Genomic DNA, 16,740 nt, shown 5'->3' with positions numbered 1-16,740 from the left:
CGTGTCGTGAGATGGCACAAGGCGTCGTGGTCACCAACAAGGACAACCCATCTCGCTGACAGAAGTCTTTCGTTCATTGAATTCGACCGTCTCGCTCTACTGCGCCATTCCATTAGCGTCGTCATGTTATACACCAATGATCGGCATTTTTTGACTCATCTTCCTTGTACCCAGCGTGATGAGCCTTAAAACCTTAACATACTGTCGGGTGTCTGACATGGGTTTGTAGAAGCCGGAGATCCCGCTGTTTGGAACGAATTGGGGATTTTCGGTGTCGATGGGGCCGTGAGCTAGCTGATAAGGGAACTACGTTTATGGGCTGTTGTGTTGGGATTGGAACGGGAAATTTTTCGATGGCAGGGTTTGGCGGTGGTGGTGATGTTGTTGTGGGTGGCGGACGCGTGGGAGGAACGATGTTGTCGCGCGAGACAAGGTTGATGCCCAGGAAAGACCCCCTATGATGAAGAATACGAACATGTACAGTGTATTGCTCTTGCAGAATCTGTACATGCAATCAATCATCTACTCTTCTTCTTCTTCTTCTTAGCCGACTCTGCCCTCCGGCGCAACCCATGCTGATACCTTTCCCAGCCTGCGTCTTCCAGACTCTCACTGCACACGAGATCGCGCATACGTAGCCACTTCATAGGTGGTAGCTCTAAGAGTTTGTCGACCAACCCCCATTGCCTGGCTATGCTAGTAACAATGAACCAAGCGACGGCGCAAGCCACGCCAGCCGCGCATCCAACATAGACCTGTTTCGGGCTGTGGTAGTTGAGATAGATTCTGCTTTGCGCGACAGCTCCTGCACATACGATCGAAAGGATCGCAAGGCCCAGTCGCTGCCAAAAGGGAGTTGGCAAGTGTGTGGTGGATGCATTTGGATGGTTGACAGGATCATGTCTGAAGAGCAGGAACAAGGACAAGTAGACGGAGAAGAAGGCAGCATATTGTGCATGCGATGAAGGCATGCCGTAGCCTTTACCTAGCATTTCTACATAACACATCAGTCTATTACCCCGAACAGAACACTGCGCGTTTTTTTTCTCTATCCACCTACGTGTCGGCCTCTCTTCTCTGATATATCTTTTCAATATCCAATTCAACGCCTCACATCCCATCTGGCCCGTGAACATCAATAGAATCTCGATTTCTCGTGTCGCCCATATCAGCGAAACGTAGGAGATGACCAATGCTTGCGGCACGAGAGCCAGATGCGCCGAGATCCATGATATGGGGTCTTCTGGATTATAGCTGACGTGCGTCAAGGAGAGGGATCTGAGCGGCGGTGGCGGCGCGTCCATGGTGAGTCAATGGGACTATGAATAGTGGTTGGATGTTCAGCAGAGGGTCGTTCAGGAACGCTGCCAAGTGAGCGCTCGCAGCAGTTCGCGGACCTGAGCGGTGATTAGGTTTCGAGTCTAGCCTCTTTGAGCATTAGATCCAGTCGCGGTGACCCTGTCAATCTTCGCGGTCGTCGCTGTTCTTTCATCGCCACACCGAACACAACTCTGCGCCAGACTGACACATTTTCAGCTCGATCTAATACGAGGGCTGCGCAGAACCTGCTAGAGTGCAGGTCAGATACTTCCAGATGCTGCCTTCATAGCATCGGCTTTCAGGTCCGCGAACGGCATGCGACCTGTACTCCATAAAACATTGGTATCATCCGACCTCTCCGCTGCATGGGAGAGCTATGGATACTTCAGAGGACGAACGTGCGGAGGAGATCGATGCACTCACCGCCATATTTCCCGAGCTTGACCTTGACGCGAACGACCGGTTTGCAGCGACTCTCGAATTGCCAGTAGCTCCAGCAGAACCGCTCCTTGTACGCTTTATTCCCACTCACCATTCGAACGATGCTTCTGGCTCGTACGCACTTGCCGTGAGTAACGCCAACGCGAACGCACACGTGGAGCACGATGTGCGATTGTCGTATTTGCCTCCGCTCAGATTGCATGTGAAGCTGCCATCCAGTTATCCTGCGAATGCGCCGCTCGAGGTGGAGCTAGGAACCGATTTGGACTGGTTACCCAAAGACAAGATCGAAGAATTGAAAGCAGAAGCAGCGAAGCTATGGGAAGAGTACGGCCAATGTCAAATCCTCTACACCTTCATCGATCACTTGCAGCAGGCGGCTGAGCGAGGATTCGATCTTGACCAGAGCTCGGAAGGGCTGCTTGTCCTGTCAGACACACTCGAGCCTACGCTTGTTGAGTTTGGCAGGCGCAAAAAGCGAGAGATCTTCGAAGCCGGACATTATGACTGCGGTATCTGTCTAGAGCCAAAGACGGGAAAGGCTTGCCATGAGATGGACGAGTGTGGGCACATATTCTGTAAAGAGTGCTTGCAGGATACATACAATAATGCTATTACCGAAGGCAACGTTGCTGCTGTCCGATGTCTTGATCCCAGCTGTGGCAAAGCGACAGGCCGCAAGACCAAGAAACAGAGCCCAATACATCCTAGAGAGCTTCTCGCGACTGGTGTGGAGGAAGCCATGGTGCGCCGATACGTGGATATGAAGCGCAAAAAACTGATCGAGGCCGACAAGAATACAGTCTATTGCCCCCGACATTGGTGTCAAGCACCTGCGAAGTCAGACAAGTATCCAACCATTCCTGCCGATCTGACTGCGTACGTCTTCAACGATCCTGATGATGATGGTCAAGATGGAGTAGTGTCCAGCACCCCGAGCGATACCAAGAACGTCGACAAGGCACCTCCAGATCCTTCAGATCGTCTTGCAATTTGCGAGCAGTGTTCGTTTGCCTTCTGTAAGGTGTGCTACAAGGGCTGGCATGGACAATTCGCCCGATGCTACCCTCGTGATCCTAACGAGCTCAGTGCTGAAGAGAAGGCAAGCTACGAGTACATTCAAGCGAACACTTCTCCATGCGCACATTGCAACGCACCAGTACAAAAGACTATGGGGTGCAACCACATGAATTGCTTCAATTGTAGAACGCATTTCTGCTATCTCTGTGGATCTTGGTTGGACCCGAATGATCCATACAAGCACTTCAACACACCTGGCAAACCTTGCTACCAACGCTTGTGGGAACTGGAAGAAGGCGACGAGGGACAGGGACCAGAAGATGGAAGAGGTTTCGGTGGTGGTCGCGGCTGGGAACAGCTAGCGATCGAAGCTGCGCGAAATGCTGAGGAAGCTGAAGCTGAGGAAGCCGCCAGAGGCGCTCAGGCGGAAGAAAATGCAGGTGCTGCGCAAGGTAGGCATGAACCGCCACCCGCTCCAAACCAACCCATGCCAATCATTGCACAGATGGACGGCCTAGGCCTCGATCATGATCGTAGAAACATCGATCCTGGCATTGCAGGAGAAAATGAGCCACCGCCCGCGCCAGTTGCTCTCGCTCCCCGTCGAGGTGGCCGCAGACAGCGTAATTTCTTCCCAGCAAGACCGCCTGCGAATGGAGTAGCAGCAGCGGTGCGGAACCACGAGCGTGCAGGGCGACGACAACGACGGCCGGCTGCCAACGCCGGCGACGGCAGACACGATATGAATGATCGCCAGCAAGAAGAGCTGCAACGATTTCTCGAACTAGCGAGGAACGATGAGGAAGACGGTTGGGACAGCGACGAGCTTGGAGACGACGAAGAATTTGTCATTAGAGACAGGCGATGACCCTTGATGTTTTTTTGTACAAAAAGATAGATACCCATTCATGCGGCATAAGTATGCCGCAGCCTCAAGGAAGGCGTACAAGTACGACATTTTCGGCACATCTGCCGTCTTGTGACGGACACGCGCAAGTGGCAATACCTGAGCATCCAATGCATTTTTTTCTGTGTTGCGTACTGGCGTGAACCTTTACGCCGTGCAAGTCGACAGCCGTTAGTGGTATCACCGAACCAGACCAAATGTTGGTTGGCAATCATTCTTATTGCTACCAAGCTTGCACAACTCATGCCGCCGCCGTGCATAGTCCTTGACTAGCGGTACAACGCCAAAGATCGAATGAAAAATGAGAAACATGTGCAAGGTTGGACGTGTACACTGACTAGATAAGTGAGACCTCGTTGACGTGACCAGGAGACATTGGCTAGTGGCACGGCTCGAACAGCCAAACAAAACCTGTGTCATGAATCGTGCTACATCATACTTTCTTGGGTATCTCATTCTCACCGAATCTTCTTGCTGCTGACCGCACAAGGCGTGTTGCTTTGGCTACCTGTGGTCAAGAGTGGGTTCTTGTGCGCGGATGAAACTGCGACAACTGATGAGGAACCAAATGCTTTGCGACCACCAGGTGTGAATTCATCGCCGCCACCGTCGCCTTCGATGAGCAAAGGATCACGACAGAATATTCCGAGGAATTTGTCGACGGTCTCTCGCAAGGCTTCAGTGTGTGCAGCCAAAGACTTGGTCGCGATGTGTTGGCGGAGAGCAAAGCAAGTGCCTTTGTACACTTGATGATAAACGAGTTTGTACTCTTCATCTTTCTGGCGCTCTGCATCCAGATCCTCGAAATTGGTGTCGATAGCTGGTGACGCGGCGGCTGAATTGGCTCGAGACTTGCGAGTTCTGCTTTGCACGAGCCCGTAGAGACGCATACCGGCCATGACGATCTTGGAAACGAATTCTTTGTTCTTTTGCTCGATCGTCGGCTCTTCCTCAGTAATCGTGCAACCACCAGCTGAATCAACACTTTGGACACGGCCGAGGGCTGACCGCTTTGAGATTGCGGGAACTGATGGCTCTCGCAGGTCTGCCACCCGAGACGACCCTACGCTCGACGCGCGCGACAATGGTCTGGTCTGAAGCGGTAGGCTTTGAGAATTGCTCGTCGATCGTCGATGTCGAAGTGCTACATCAGCTGGGTTACGAGAAGCAGCCGCGGCTGCTACCCCTTCGCCACCCCGTCTCCTGGCTTTGCTGCGTCGTTCAGCTGCTTCGTCAAAAGTCTCGTTCACGGTCTTTCTCTTCCGCACGGGTGGTAGATTGATAACCTCTCCTTCATGAGTAGCAAAGTTCCTCACGAGTGGAAGGAAGACTGCTCGAATTTCTTGGTCATTTGGCTGGGGCGAGGCAGGCGGAGTGGGCTCTGCAGCGGAACCATGTTGCAACAAGTCAGAGCATAGTGGTTGCGCATACACTCGTAGCGCTGGGCTGGTTGGGTGTGTGGACGTGCTCTGTAATGCAGATTCTGAGTCTCGCGATGCGTAGAGTAGCAATTCTGTCGCTCTAGCTTGGGCCGCAGAAGCAGAATCGATTGCTAGAAGGATCGATAGCGGCGACTCGGCGCAAGCACTTTGCCACCATGGAGCTGAGGCACCAGAACGATCAGCCTGCTCGTTCAGTAAAATGCTCGAGAGCCATTTCTCGCTGTCGTCGTTGGAAGTAACGACTTCAAGTGGAGATCCAATTGCCAGAATCAATGGTATTCGACTCGTCTCGACTATGGACAAAAACCGTAGTGTTGCATTTGCGGGAAGGTGTGAGCATGGTTGATCAGAGCAAAGTGAGATTGCTTGGGGGTGTTAGCGTTATATCGATCTGAACGTAGATGAGCTGGATACCTTCGATACCTTCGATACTCTTCCCATCACCAATAGCTACATCGCCGTGCCAAATGGAGGTCATGTCGAGTCTGTGGTCCGGGTCGAAGTCAGGCTTCGACGCGATACAAGCTGGGAGACGCGCGTGAATTTCTTGGCATGCGCGAAAGTAGCGCGTCGGGGATGAAAGGTCGGGACGTCCACGGTCCTTTGATTCACTTGCCATCATCGAAGAATGCTAAGCAGAGCCATCAGTCACACGCCCACGATCCCGGCGAGCATTGGACGTCTCAGGCGCGCCTTCTCGATCCAACAAGTACTACAAGAGAAGCCGCTTCCTCCGCGGATGGTGATTCCTGAGTCCGATATCGAGGAGTCTTTCCTGAAAGGCACCGGGCCAGGCGGACAGAAGATCAATAAGACCTCTTCAGCCGTGCAATTGAAGCATTTGCCCACCGGTATCGTGGTCAAGAACCAGGCTACTCGAAGTCGAGAGCAGAACCGCAAAAATGCCAGGCGTATTCTGGGCGAGAAACTGGAGGATATGGAGAAGGGACCGCTGAGTCGCACTGCACTAAAGGCCGAGAAAGAGAGGAGGAAAAAAGCAAGTGCGTCCAAGAAGGCGCGGAGGAAATATCGCAAGTTGGACGAGGCAAATGCTGCAAGCAAAAGCGAGGACGATGGCATAGAGGATGGTCTGGATGCGAGCTCAGACAGTACAAAAGACACTGTGAATGCTGCTTTGGATGCCTCCGAGCTGTCTGGTGAACGCAAGAGCTGAACAGGATGTTGTCAGGCTCCTACCACTGCACGCGCCCGTGACTGCCATTAGCTGGCAAACTGCTGCTTCGCCAATGTTTGCAAGCAAACTCCTGTCCTCCTGTCATTGAAGTGCAGCGATCAAGCCGACATAACAATTCCGATCAACAACACATACACAAGCCTCAACAAGAGACATCATGCCAACCGACTTCAGCGGGCTTCGCGCCCAAATTCTCGGTATCGACAAAGACCCTAAGCCTGTTCGCAAGGTCATGCTAACGAAGCACAGCAAATGCTAAGCTCCTGTTTGGAGCAAAACATTCGCAACGAACTGCCTCTACTCTGCCAACCTCCGACACGCACGCCACTCTTGTCGGCCAGCAGGGCCAGCAGGGCCAACCGGTCCAACAGCCAGTGTACACCAGCGACATCGACATTGTCATCTTCTCTGGTGGCGGCAAATTTACCGCGGCAATCATGGTTCGCATGACACCTGCCGTCGAAGGACCAGAATGCCCAACACCAGAAGCCTCCTTGCTGAAGCTTTTGAATGCGACTTGCGAGTTGCTGAATGCGTATATGCCCAAGGTACTGTTCCAATTACGACTCCGAGTGTGGCTGTGAAAAAACACAATGGCTAACAGCATTAGGTGGGATCACATCAGCGCAATATCCATGGCGGAGGAGTCTTCGATTACGACTTCATCTCCACGGAGCTCATCGAGGGGCAAACGAGATCCTCGTAGGAGGATAATGCAAGGAAGGAGATCAGCAGCGAACCACACGACATGACACCAGGAATATCTCAGCCTTGAGAATAGGAGGATAACGCAAGTAAGGAGATCAGCAGCGAACCACACGACATGACACCAGGAATATCTCAGCCTTGAGAATAGGAGGATAACGCAAGTAAGGAGATCAGCAGCGAACCACACGACATGACACCAGGAATATCTCAGCCTTGAGAATGGGAGGAACAATGCATTTCGACATCTGTGAGTAGCATTACTCACGATAAATAAAACAAATTTGCAATAGCAGGACTGCCTTCAAAGGCTATTTGCGTGTCCGCTGTAAAAGTGTCATCGTTGGAAATGAAGAATCCCAAACATCCACTGTCACCATGCTGCCTGCATCACTCTCGAGCGCGTAAACTCCCTTTCCACGACCAAGCTCGCTTCCGACGCTTCGAAATCCCCTACCACCGCATACCAGACCACCAATTTTCGCATTTCAGCTTCAATCAGGACTCCGATTGTCCGCCATTGACATTACTCGCTCGGCTCTGACTGCCACTATAAGTGAGACCCTCGCCCCAATCGAGCTTATTCTCATCGTCGTCATCCTTGTCCTGCTTCCATCCATTCTCTTGCGCGGCATCAACGTGCTGCTCGACTGGCTCTTCTCTGGCATCAGGGATTTCTTCAGGCTTGAAATGCCATTTCTGCACTGCTCGTATAATGTCAACCGCGAGCTGACCGTTCTTCTGTAAGGCTTGTTCCCAGTGCTTGGGCACTTCGTTGCCGGTAACAAGCATCCTCGCGACACACGACACAATCAATTGTCGCATGGGCGAATCGTTCTCGGTGTTGGAATAGATGTACTGAACTCGTCTGAGGCTCGGCCAGGTGTCGGTGTCGTGGTAGTAACGGCGGACGGCATCGAGCACTTCATGAATCAACCTCTTGATTTCCCACTTCTCTGCCATGAGGTAAACATCGAGCAAGGGCGAAAGATCGGATTCCTCCTTGGGAGCGGGCACACGTTCCGAGTACAGCCAGCCCACGAACAACTTGAAGGGTTCATCTTCCTCGTCTGGCAGTCCATATACGGTATTCTTCCTTCCGTTCTTATTGTAGAACACATTGCGAAAGAATCGAGATCGATGGCATAAGAGCTTCTCATGAAGAATCCTGTGGCAGTAAAGTCAGCGGCTGGATCAATTCCATGGATTCGACACTTCGCACCAATGTGTGTTCTCGGAACCAACGTAAATATCGACCATGTCTCTTGACAGGAGCTCATGGAGCGACCTCTCTCGAGGCTCTGAAGACGAGGCGGTTGACGACATCTTTGCGATCTCTGCAGGTTTTCCCAGGCCCGATATCAGTGCACCAAATTCTTCTTGCTGCAGATGGCTCTCGGGCTCACGACAGCTGATCGACGATGCAGCGCAACAATCGAGAAGCAGTCTGTAGAGGCTCGGGAGGTTTATGAAAGCTCTCGAAGTGGATCATTGTGGCTGCGAGCTGGAGGCTGGCCATCGTTACACGAATCCTGCTTGAAACAGGATTCTTGAAATCACAACGTCAGAGAGGGCAATGCGTACGCATCCCTGCAACAACCATGCGCTAATTGACTTTGGGCCCGCATATCTCCACGTGTGGCCCGATCTGCACAAGACAAGGGTCCACAGCGTTGTTAATGAACTTCGTCTCGAGAATCGAGAAATTATTCGTCGTACGTTTGAATGTACACTGGTCTGGCTGGATGTGTGATCCCTTCAATCGGCATGTTCATGTCGATACTGAGCTCCAATCCTCGTCCACGAAAGAGAAATCGTCCAGGTTAACAGGATAATTGGGATCCAGATACGTCCCAAACAGATCGTCCATACCTTCAAACAGCCCAGTCCAGTCAGCTTCGGTTGGCTGTTGGTTGGCAGCTGGAACGCTGCTGCTAGCAGAGCTTCCAATTGTGCCGTTTGCTTCGAGAGGCTGATCTGGCACAAGAGTGTGCGGTTTCCAAAAGCTTGCGGTACAAATGCCAGGGCTCTTTGGACCCTCCTCTGCAAACCTTGATACTCGAAAGACTGACAGATCAGTCGCCTTGTCCAGCTGGTCCAGGACCTTCTTCGATATGGTTGCGATAACATCTGCCGAGCTCCATGTCCTCCTCAGCCGATGCAGTATCTGGCAACACTGTCGAAAGTCCTGCCGGGCATCCTCCTGCTGGTGAATGAATTGTGCTTGCCTGATATGCTGGTAGGATACCGAGAGTGCCAGTGATATCGCATATGGAAGAAATGGCAAAGGCAGAAGAGACGGCATCAGCGGTGAGCTCATAATGCGGTTGATCTCCAGAGCGCCGAGCGACTGCCGGACGTATGATGACTTTGATCTTTGAACGTACTTCACGCCTCGAGACCGATGCGATAGCACAGCAACGACCAGGAAAAATAGATGCAAAGTCGCAAGAATGTTTTGATCAAGGTCCCAGCCTTTGCCGTGGTCTACAGCGTCTTCGAAGGTCGGGTAATCGTCTTCCCAGCCCGTGATATCCATCGGCACGCCGGGTCGATAGAAAGCAATTACCTTGTCTAGGGTACGACAGCAATGCAGCCAGACCTCGAATGCTGGAAAGCCAGACTCTCCCGGTTCAAATCCTGAAATTGCCATGTCAACATCACTCATCATTATTGGCCTGCCATAGATGACAGAGTTCATTCGATCAAGACTCCAAAGACACCAGAAGAGTCTCTTCGTCACAAGATCGTCAGTAGACTGGATTCCGGTATGTTGTCCAAGGTGCCATCCGAGAACTTGCGTGTAGTGCATAGCTTGGTTGAAGCACCTATAATATCAATGTTAGCTGGAGGCTGAGTGACCAAGAATTGGCTGTTGAAAAGCATTGCCATCTTTTCACCGACACCGAATCAGAGCTTTAAATCCCTTGGTGTGCTTACCATGTGGCTTCCTCGCCGCCTTCAGGACCTTCGGCGTGTAGCGACGCCAGTGCGAGAAGACGGATAAGAGTGATCTTCTCGAAACGTACTGGCACTCGCAGTGCCGCCATTACTGAAGCATGTAGCCTGCTGCAAAATTCGCGAGGCGGTAGTGTGTCGTCCGATTCGTTAAGGCGAAGATACTTTGCTGCGGATGGATCTTTCGCAGCGACCAAGCAGACAGCGTGAGCCAATGCTTCGGGAACGATTCCTCCAGCATGATTCGTCCTGAACTCGATTTCATCCAGGATCGGAAGGACGGGATGGACTTTTTGAAAGTAGATGTCAACCAGAGGAGCGAGTACTGCCGAGTGCGGACGCTGGTTATTCTGGCCGATTGCATCCATCGTGGCAGTTCTCGCGTTTCTCTGTCGGACGAGAGCATCGTACTCGCGTTTGTCGACCCATATGCCGATGTCCTCATTCTGCTGCCTCCCATCGTTCTCTGCAGTTGGCGGACGACGCTGTAGAAACGTCGATACCGGATTCAGATCACAGATAAATCGTCTCGCATTAGCAGCGGAAGCAGATTCCGAGCGGCGTGTTGATCCATTCACTCCAGAAGCGGCATTGCTGGGAGACGACTGGGCTCCATTGGACTTCGTATTCGGCCCAGTATTTGGGACTTCGCGGGTATCGACCTGATCTGCTCCATCGCTCTCGTCGTTCTTGCCTTTGTCGGCGGGATCACCAAAGTGTATGCAGCGTTTCTGTAGAATATCCGACTCAGCAAAGAAGCGCGGTGCAGGCGGCGAAACCACAGTACCTTTCTGGCGCGACAGGACTCGCAAGCCTTTGCCAGTCTTCTGCGCTTGGGCGCAGTGTCCCCATATTGATTCACGAAGGTAAGTTCCAGCGCCATAACGCCCGCTGATGTTACTTTTGGTTGACGTGCTTTCAGAGCTGTCCCAGAAGTCGACGCATCGGCATTCGATTCAATGTGGGGCCGAGGGGCCCTTCCAGGTCTCACCCGCTCAACGTGGCAGCGACAACGACAACAACTGGAACAACTACCACTGTCCAGCTACTCCAGTCGACTGAGAGCGTTGGGAAACTCGTGTCGGCAAGAGAATTTCTGACAGACTGGCAACATGGCAGCCAACACCAACAACATACTCATATTCGGGGCAACCGGCTTGATTGGCTCGCACATCACCAATGCAATCATCAGCAGTAAAGACAAATTCGGCAAGATTGCAATCTTCACGTCTGCAAATACAATCTGGACCAAATCAGACGAGATTGACGCGCTCAAGGCACAAGGAGTCGAGATAATCGCGGGCGATGTGACCTCTGCTTCAGACGTGAAAGAAGCGTACAACGGTTACGACACTGTCGTCTCATGCGTTGGACGTCCAGTGATTCAGAATCAGCTGAAGCTAATAGAATGGGCCGATCAGCATCCTGATGTCAAACGAGTATGCCATAACGAAGGTACAGTCAATAGGGGGTGTCCATGCTGACATGACAGTCAAGTTCTTTCCATCAGAGTATGGTACCGATATCGAATACTGGCCAAGCTCTGCAGACGAAAAGCCTCACCAGCAGAAGCTTAAAGTCAGAGCTCTTCTGAAGACCGTTAAGAATCTCGAGTATACTTATGTTGTTACCGGCCCATATGGAGATGCCGATACTCTCTTGTACCTGGCTGCCAAGAAGCCCGAAGACGAAGCCGAAGGCACATTCGATGTACAACGAAAGCGGGCTGTGCTTCTGGGTAGCGGTGACAACAAGATATCCCTATCAACGATGCGTGATGTTGGCAAGTTTGTGGTCGCAGCCTTGCTTCATCCCGAGGAGGCCAGGAACAAAGCTGTTCATGTCAATTCCTTCACTACAACGCCGAACGAGCTTTTGGCCGAGTTTGAGAAGCAGACTGGAGGCCAGAAGTGGAGCGTATCGTACACCAGCCTGGAAGAGCTGAAGAAGCTCGAAGACGAAGCTTGGTCTCAAGGATCTCCCAAGGCTGGCATGCTCACGCTGAGACGGATTTGGGCGTCTGGGGGTACTCTCTACGAAAAGAGAGACAATAACCTCATCGGCATGGAAGAAGGGCTTGACGATTTGCAAAGCACTGTTCGACAAGCAATTGAGGTCCAGGAGAAGCGCATCGCGGATGGCACCTAGTGCTAGGTTTAGACTTGGCCGCCTTCTTGTCGTGAGCTGACTTGGGTTAAGAGATTCCACACAGCTCCTTCGCTCGACTTTTCATAGTGTCAAAACCTTCGAGTCTTCGGCATACATAGTTCGTTGGTGGCAACGACATGTCACTCATGACGCGAGACATTTCCTAGGCCTTCCGGAATGTATTTTGCTGAAGCCACCGAGCATCAATAGAGGCTCATATACGATACTGACGAGTTGTCCTGGGCGAAGCAGAAGCAGATGAAAATCTGGTGGCTGGGAGGTGAGCGCGATCGGGTCGGCGATTGTCCCAGCGCCGCTCCGACTGATCGCCGGCACTTTCCGCGAGTGCTCCAACAACTCGGACGTTCGCCACTGCTGATTGGCAGCGCAGCTGCCAATCTACAGCGTCAACGCACATCGGAGTGAAAGAGCGCTTATGCATTCCAGGGTGTCGCGACCCTTGCTCAGCGGCACCGCTTGCTATACAAAGTATAGTGTGACTAGGTGTTGGAAGCTAATTAGTGCGATTGTTAGGAACTTTAGTTCTTTAGCTGGTTTGGTGACGATTAGGGTTAAGAACGAGGGTATTTAAAGCCGTATAGAAGGCTAGTTTAAAGACTGTAGACAACTATAGACAACTAAGTAAGCGCTATACTATCTACTACTATATTTGACCGCTATTAGCGTCAATTACTATACGATAGCGAGCCGGCATACTATTAATCTATTATTATACCAATTCTATAGGTACGTTATAGTATTCTTCGACAATTGCTAGCTAAAGGTTATAGCTAGTAGGTCTGTTTCTGCGGCGTTTAATTGCCTACTTAATTACTCGCTATAGGTTCTCGATAGGGTTTAAATCTAGTAATAAAGGTAGCTAGTTGTCTATAAGAATAATGCGGCGAGCTTGTAACTAATTAAGTGTGTATTTAGCTCTATATATAGGCGCCGAGTCTTGTTAGAAGAGTGCTGTTCTTAAGTGCAAGGCAGGCTCGTAACCGAGAGGGTATTCTTAGTTAGCAATAAGGCTATTTATACGACTAATCTCTTCTTAAACTAGTAGCAAGACCTTCTTATAGTATAACTCTTTGTTAATATTGCCCTATATCTTATCCTATAGTAGGAGTGGTCCTTTGCCGCTAATACTACTAATATAGGCCTATATTATCTAGTATAGAAGGCGTTAGAAGCGAGGCCTCGAACAGTAGTCTTAGTTGCGCTTACTAACTAGTCGAGTAACAAAGAGCCTCTCGTATAATCTATTGCGTATAGTATACTCGTCGCTCTATAGAACGTTTGCCTAGTCTTCTTTAGTAAAGTATTAATAGAATTAAGCCTATTTAAGGCGTAGGCGTCGAATACGGTCGTTATAGAAGGGCCGAGGGCGTATAACGCAGCGGCGATAACTATGCCTTCTATAGATACGAGAGACGGTTGCAGGACTACAATTCAAACCGAGTAAGTCTCTAACTTCCGTCTAAGTTATACGACGAGTTATAGCGTTCTAAGTAATATAGTCGACGATAAGGCGCTCTTAGGTGTCTATATAGAGCCTGCGGCTACGTCGTCGAGTTAGTACGTAGGCAAGGGCAATCTCTTAAGGAATAGGGCGCAAATAGTCGAATTCGTCGATTCGGTAGGCTCGGCAGCGCCTAGGAGTAAAAGGCTTATAAACGATGCGATAGATAGTCGACAATGCCTTACGAGACTACTCTAAGATGTAAATAAGCGGCTATTTAGCTATTCGGTATAGTTGTTTGATAGTGGTGCGTAGTTTGTATAGAAGCACGGCTCGGCGGTAGACTCGCTATTCGGTAGTTTGTTAGGTCGCGATTTCGTACGTTAGCAATAGCCCTAGCGGTCTAAAAAGAAGGGATTCAATGCTCGGCAGAGTTAACTAGCTAGATAGACGATTTGCAAGTAGTATAGTAGGCAGTATCGGGTACGATAAATTAGTATATTATATCGATAGAAATATTTAGAAGGAGGTATTAGAAGTGTTAGAAGAAGCTAGTGCCCCGCCTTCGGAGCTTTAATTCCGATCTAATAGGAATCGCCGGGTCCGCGGGCTAATCCGTACCGAGGCTAAGTTATTATCTAAAGATTAAGACTCTTATTTAGTTAAATCGATAACCTTAACCTATAAACGACGTATTTAGCTTAGAAGTTGCTGTTTAAGCTCGCGCTGCTCTCGAAGTTGCATCTCCGACTTATTATACTCTAGCGGACGGTCGTAAACAGGTAGTAGAACAGATAGTATACGGTCGCGCTATTAGATATAGAATTGATAGCGTAGAGGGTTATTAAACCGTAGAACCTAAGGGCGACGAGATTGCGATAACTGCGACAGAGCCGGCCTTAGTAGACTTCTAGACCGATAAGGCAATAGAGCTAGATTAAATGCCGGTATTGAACTAAGTAAATAGATAGAGGGCATAACTAATAGTATTAGACTTCTACGGCTACTAATAACGTCGGAAAGCAGGCGTAACTACGCTCTGTCTTCCTTACCTTGTTCGAGGGCTTTAATAAGAGCTAGACGGCGCTAGTCTAGTAGACGGTATACCTCTAGAAGATTAGTATATCGTTAATCGCGAAGAGCCGGCGTACTACGAGTGCGAATAGCGCTAGAACAACCCCTTCTGCGGCTATACTGCGCGTGCTACTCGTTAGTGTAAGTATACGGCATTGTAAAGGAACGAGAGAGAAGCTAACTATTTAATAGGGGACTCTATGCACGTAGACACTACCGAAAGTACCTATTTATCGCCGACTACTCCTCCGCGCCTCCTCTATAATTACACTCTCGAATACTATTAATCTAGTATAGACCTACTCCTAATTATATAACGACCTTCAGCTTACTTCTAAATTACTCCTTCTTCCTTTCTTTAATATTGCAAAAAGCTTATAAAATGATATATTATTAAATCTACTAAAAGATAGTCTATATATACCCTAGATAGTGCCTATACGTAACTTCTAAGCCCTCTAGTCGGAGGAATTGATAGCTAAGCCTTCCTATAGGTGCTATACTTAGCCGCGGCGCCAATACCTCGATTTGGTATAGGACACTGTAATTAGCGGTACCGGAAGTGCTAATATTATGCACCTTCTAGGGCTCCGGACGCTAACTTTCACTCCGATGTACGTTAACGCTATAGATACCGCGGCCACCGCCCGCGAAAATCCAAGTTGTCCGCTAAGACCGAAATAATTAGCTAAGAAATTTCGCAGAAGTAATATACAATCAAAGATTGAAGGGAAATTTGACTTACCCCGGATTTCAGCGTAGAACGTTAATCGAAACAATAATTAAAGTAAAGGGGAATTTAACTTACCCCGCATTTCTTAGCTTATTAGCTAGGGTATTAGCTTAATAGTAGTAATATTTAATTAAAGATTTAAGTACATTTCCTATTAATTGGGTATAAAGGTGTTAGCTTAATAGTAGTAATATTTAATTAAAGATTTAAGTACATTTCCTATTAATTGCGTATAAAGGTATTAGCTTGATAGTAGTAATATTTAATTAAAGATTTAAGTACATTTCCTATTAATTGCGTATAAAGGTATTAGCTTAATAGTAGTAATATTTAATTAAACATTTAAGTACATTTCCTATTAATTGCGTAGTAGTAATATTTAATTAAAGATTTAAGTACATTTCCTATTAATTGCGTATAAAGGTGTTAGCTTAATAGTAGTAATATTTAATTAAAGATTTAAGTACATTTCCTATTAATTGCGTATAAAGGTATTAGCTTGATAGTAGTAATATTTAATTAAAGATTTAAGTACATTTCCTATTAATTACGTATAAAGGTGTTAGCTTAATAGTAGTAATATTTAATTAAAGATGTAAGTACATTTCCTATTAATTGCGTATAAAGGTATTAGCTTAATAGTAGTAGTATTTAATTAAACATTTAAGTACATTTCCTATTAATTGCGTAGTAGTAATATTTAATTAAAGATTTAAGTACATTTCCTATTAATTACGTATAAATAAAAAAAATAGCTAGTATAGGACTCGAACCTACGACCTCTTAACCCCTATCGATCTTATAACTCCTTTAAGATATATGCCTTTATATAGATAGATAGATAGATAGATATTTCATTCGCCTATTGTAGTGCCTTTCGGCCTATGTAGGTCTGTTTCTATGCATTGTTTTAGGTAGGAAACCAACTTAGTTAGTAAAAACCTCCCTCCTGTCCTATTTATAAGTGTTAATCTTCCTTGTTTCCTTGTTCTCCTTCCTCTAGGGTGCACTAGTGTTATAGTTGTTACCCTCTAACTACCTTGCCTACTGCCCTACCCTTCTTTCCCCCTCTTCTTCCCTCCTTCTTATCTACTCCTTAGTTTCCCTTGCTAGTACGAATTGTTGTACAAATCCCTATTTAATAATCCACTTTACTATCTTCTTTAGGTCTTCTTTGCTCTAGATTAGCTTGTCGTATTCCCTTTCTATTGCTTTTAGTCTCTAATTACTTCTGCCTTCTAACTATTAAGGGCAGACTAGCAGTATATACTTAGGGTTCTAAGATTGGTAGCTATATTAGTAAGCCCTGCTTTTAATTCCTAGGACGTTTCTTCT

At 48.5% G+C, this 16,740-nt stretch overlaps 7 protein-coding genes across 7 annotated transcripts; 3 read left to right on the top strand and 4 right to left on the bottom strand.

The window, feature by feature from the left end:
• Positions 1–518: 518 nt before the first annotated feature.
• Positions 519–1,304, bottom strand: MYCFIDRAFT_45453 (uncharacterized protein; the record flags this gene model as incomplete). Its single annotated transcript, XM_007924333.1, has 2 exons — positions 519–994; positions 1,061–1,304. The coding sequence occupies 2 exons, from the start codon at positions 1,302–1,304 to the stop codon at positions 519–521; spliced, it is 720 nt and encodes a 239-aa protein (XP_007922524.1).
• A 392-nt stretch (positions 1,305–1,696) lies between these two features.
• MYCFIDRAFT_151453 (uncharacterized protein) lies at positions 1,697–3,746 on the top strand (the record flags this gene model as incomplete). The annotated part of the gene is made up of 1 exon (XM_007925508.1): positions 1,697–3,746. One exon carries the CDS (start codon positions 1,697–1,699, stop codon positions 3,647–3,649), a length of 1,953 nt encoding a protein of 650 aa, XP_007923699.1. The 3' UTR covers positions 3,650–3,746.
• Positions 3,747–4,146: 400 nt separating this feature from the next.
• MYCFIDRAFT_84562 (uncharacterized protein) lies at positions 4,147–5,608 on the bottom strand (the record flags this gene model as incomplete). The annotated part of the gene is made up of 2 exons (XM_007924725.1): positions 4,147–5,423; positions 5,554–5,608. The coding sequence occupies 2 exons, from the start codon at positions 5,606–5,608 to the stop codon at positions 4,147–4,149; spliced, it is 1,332 nt and encodes a 443-aa protein (XP_007922916.1).
• A 157-nt stretch (positions 5,609–5,765) lies between these two features.
• Positions 5,766–6,292, top strand: MYCFIDRAFT_162030 (uncharacterized protein; the record flags this gene model as incomplete). The annotated part of the gene is made up of 1 exon (XM_007925507.1): positions 5,766–6,292. A coding segment is annotated over exon 1 (423 nt), but the record flags the coding sequence as incomplete, so codon positions are not given.
• Positions 6,293–7,528: 1,236 nt separating this feature from the next.
• Positions 7,529–8,290, bottom strand: MYCFIDRAFT_131927 (uncharacterized protein; the record flags this gene model as incomplete). The annotated part of the gene is made up of 2 exons (XM_007925506.1): positions 7,529–8,198; positions 8,253–8,290. The coding sequence occupies 2 exons, from the start codon at positions 8,288–8,290 to the stop codon at positions 7,529–7,531; spliced, it is 708 nt and encodes a 235-aa protein (XP_007923697.1).
• A 511-nt stretch (positions 8,291–8,801) lies between these two features.
• Positions 8,802–10,912, bottom strand: MYCFIDRAFT_84559 (uncharacterized protein; the record flags this gene model as incomplete). The annotated part of the gene is made up of 2 exons (XM_007924724.1): positions 8,802–9,858; positions 9,971–10,912. Coding segments are annotated over 2 exons (1,999 nt in total), but the record flags the coding sequence as incomplete, so codon positions are not given.
• Positions 10,913–11,100: 188 nt separating this feature from the next.
• On the top strand, positions 11,101–12,233 carry MYCFIDRAFT_60905 (uncharacterized protein; the record flags this gene model as incomplete). The annotated part of the gene is made up of 2 exons (XM_007924486.1): positions 11,101–11,427; positions 11,486–12,233. The coding sequence occupies 2 exons, from the start codon at positions 11,101–11,103 to the stop codon at positions 12,134–12,136; spliced, it is 978 nt and encodes a 325-aa protein (XP_007922677.1). The 3' UTR covers positions 12,137–12,233.
• Between the last annotated feature and the right edge of the window lie 4,507 nt (positions 12,234–16,740).

The sequence above is a fragment of the Pseudocercospora fijiensis genome (assembly GCF_000340215.1).
Source record: "Pseudocercospora fijiensis CIRAD86 unplaced genomic scaffold MYCFIscaffold_2, whole genome shotgun sequence".
NCBI lineage: Eukaryota > Fungi > Ascomycota > Dothideomycetes > Mycosphaerellales > Mycosphaerellaceae > Pseudocercospora > Pseudocercospora fijiensis.
This window is presented reverse-complemented; position numbering and strand designations above follow the sequence as displayed.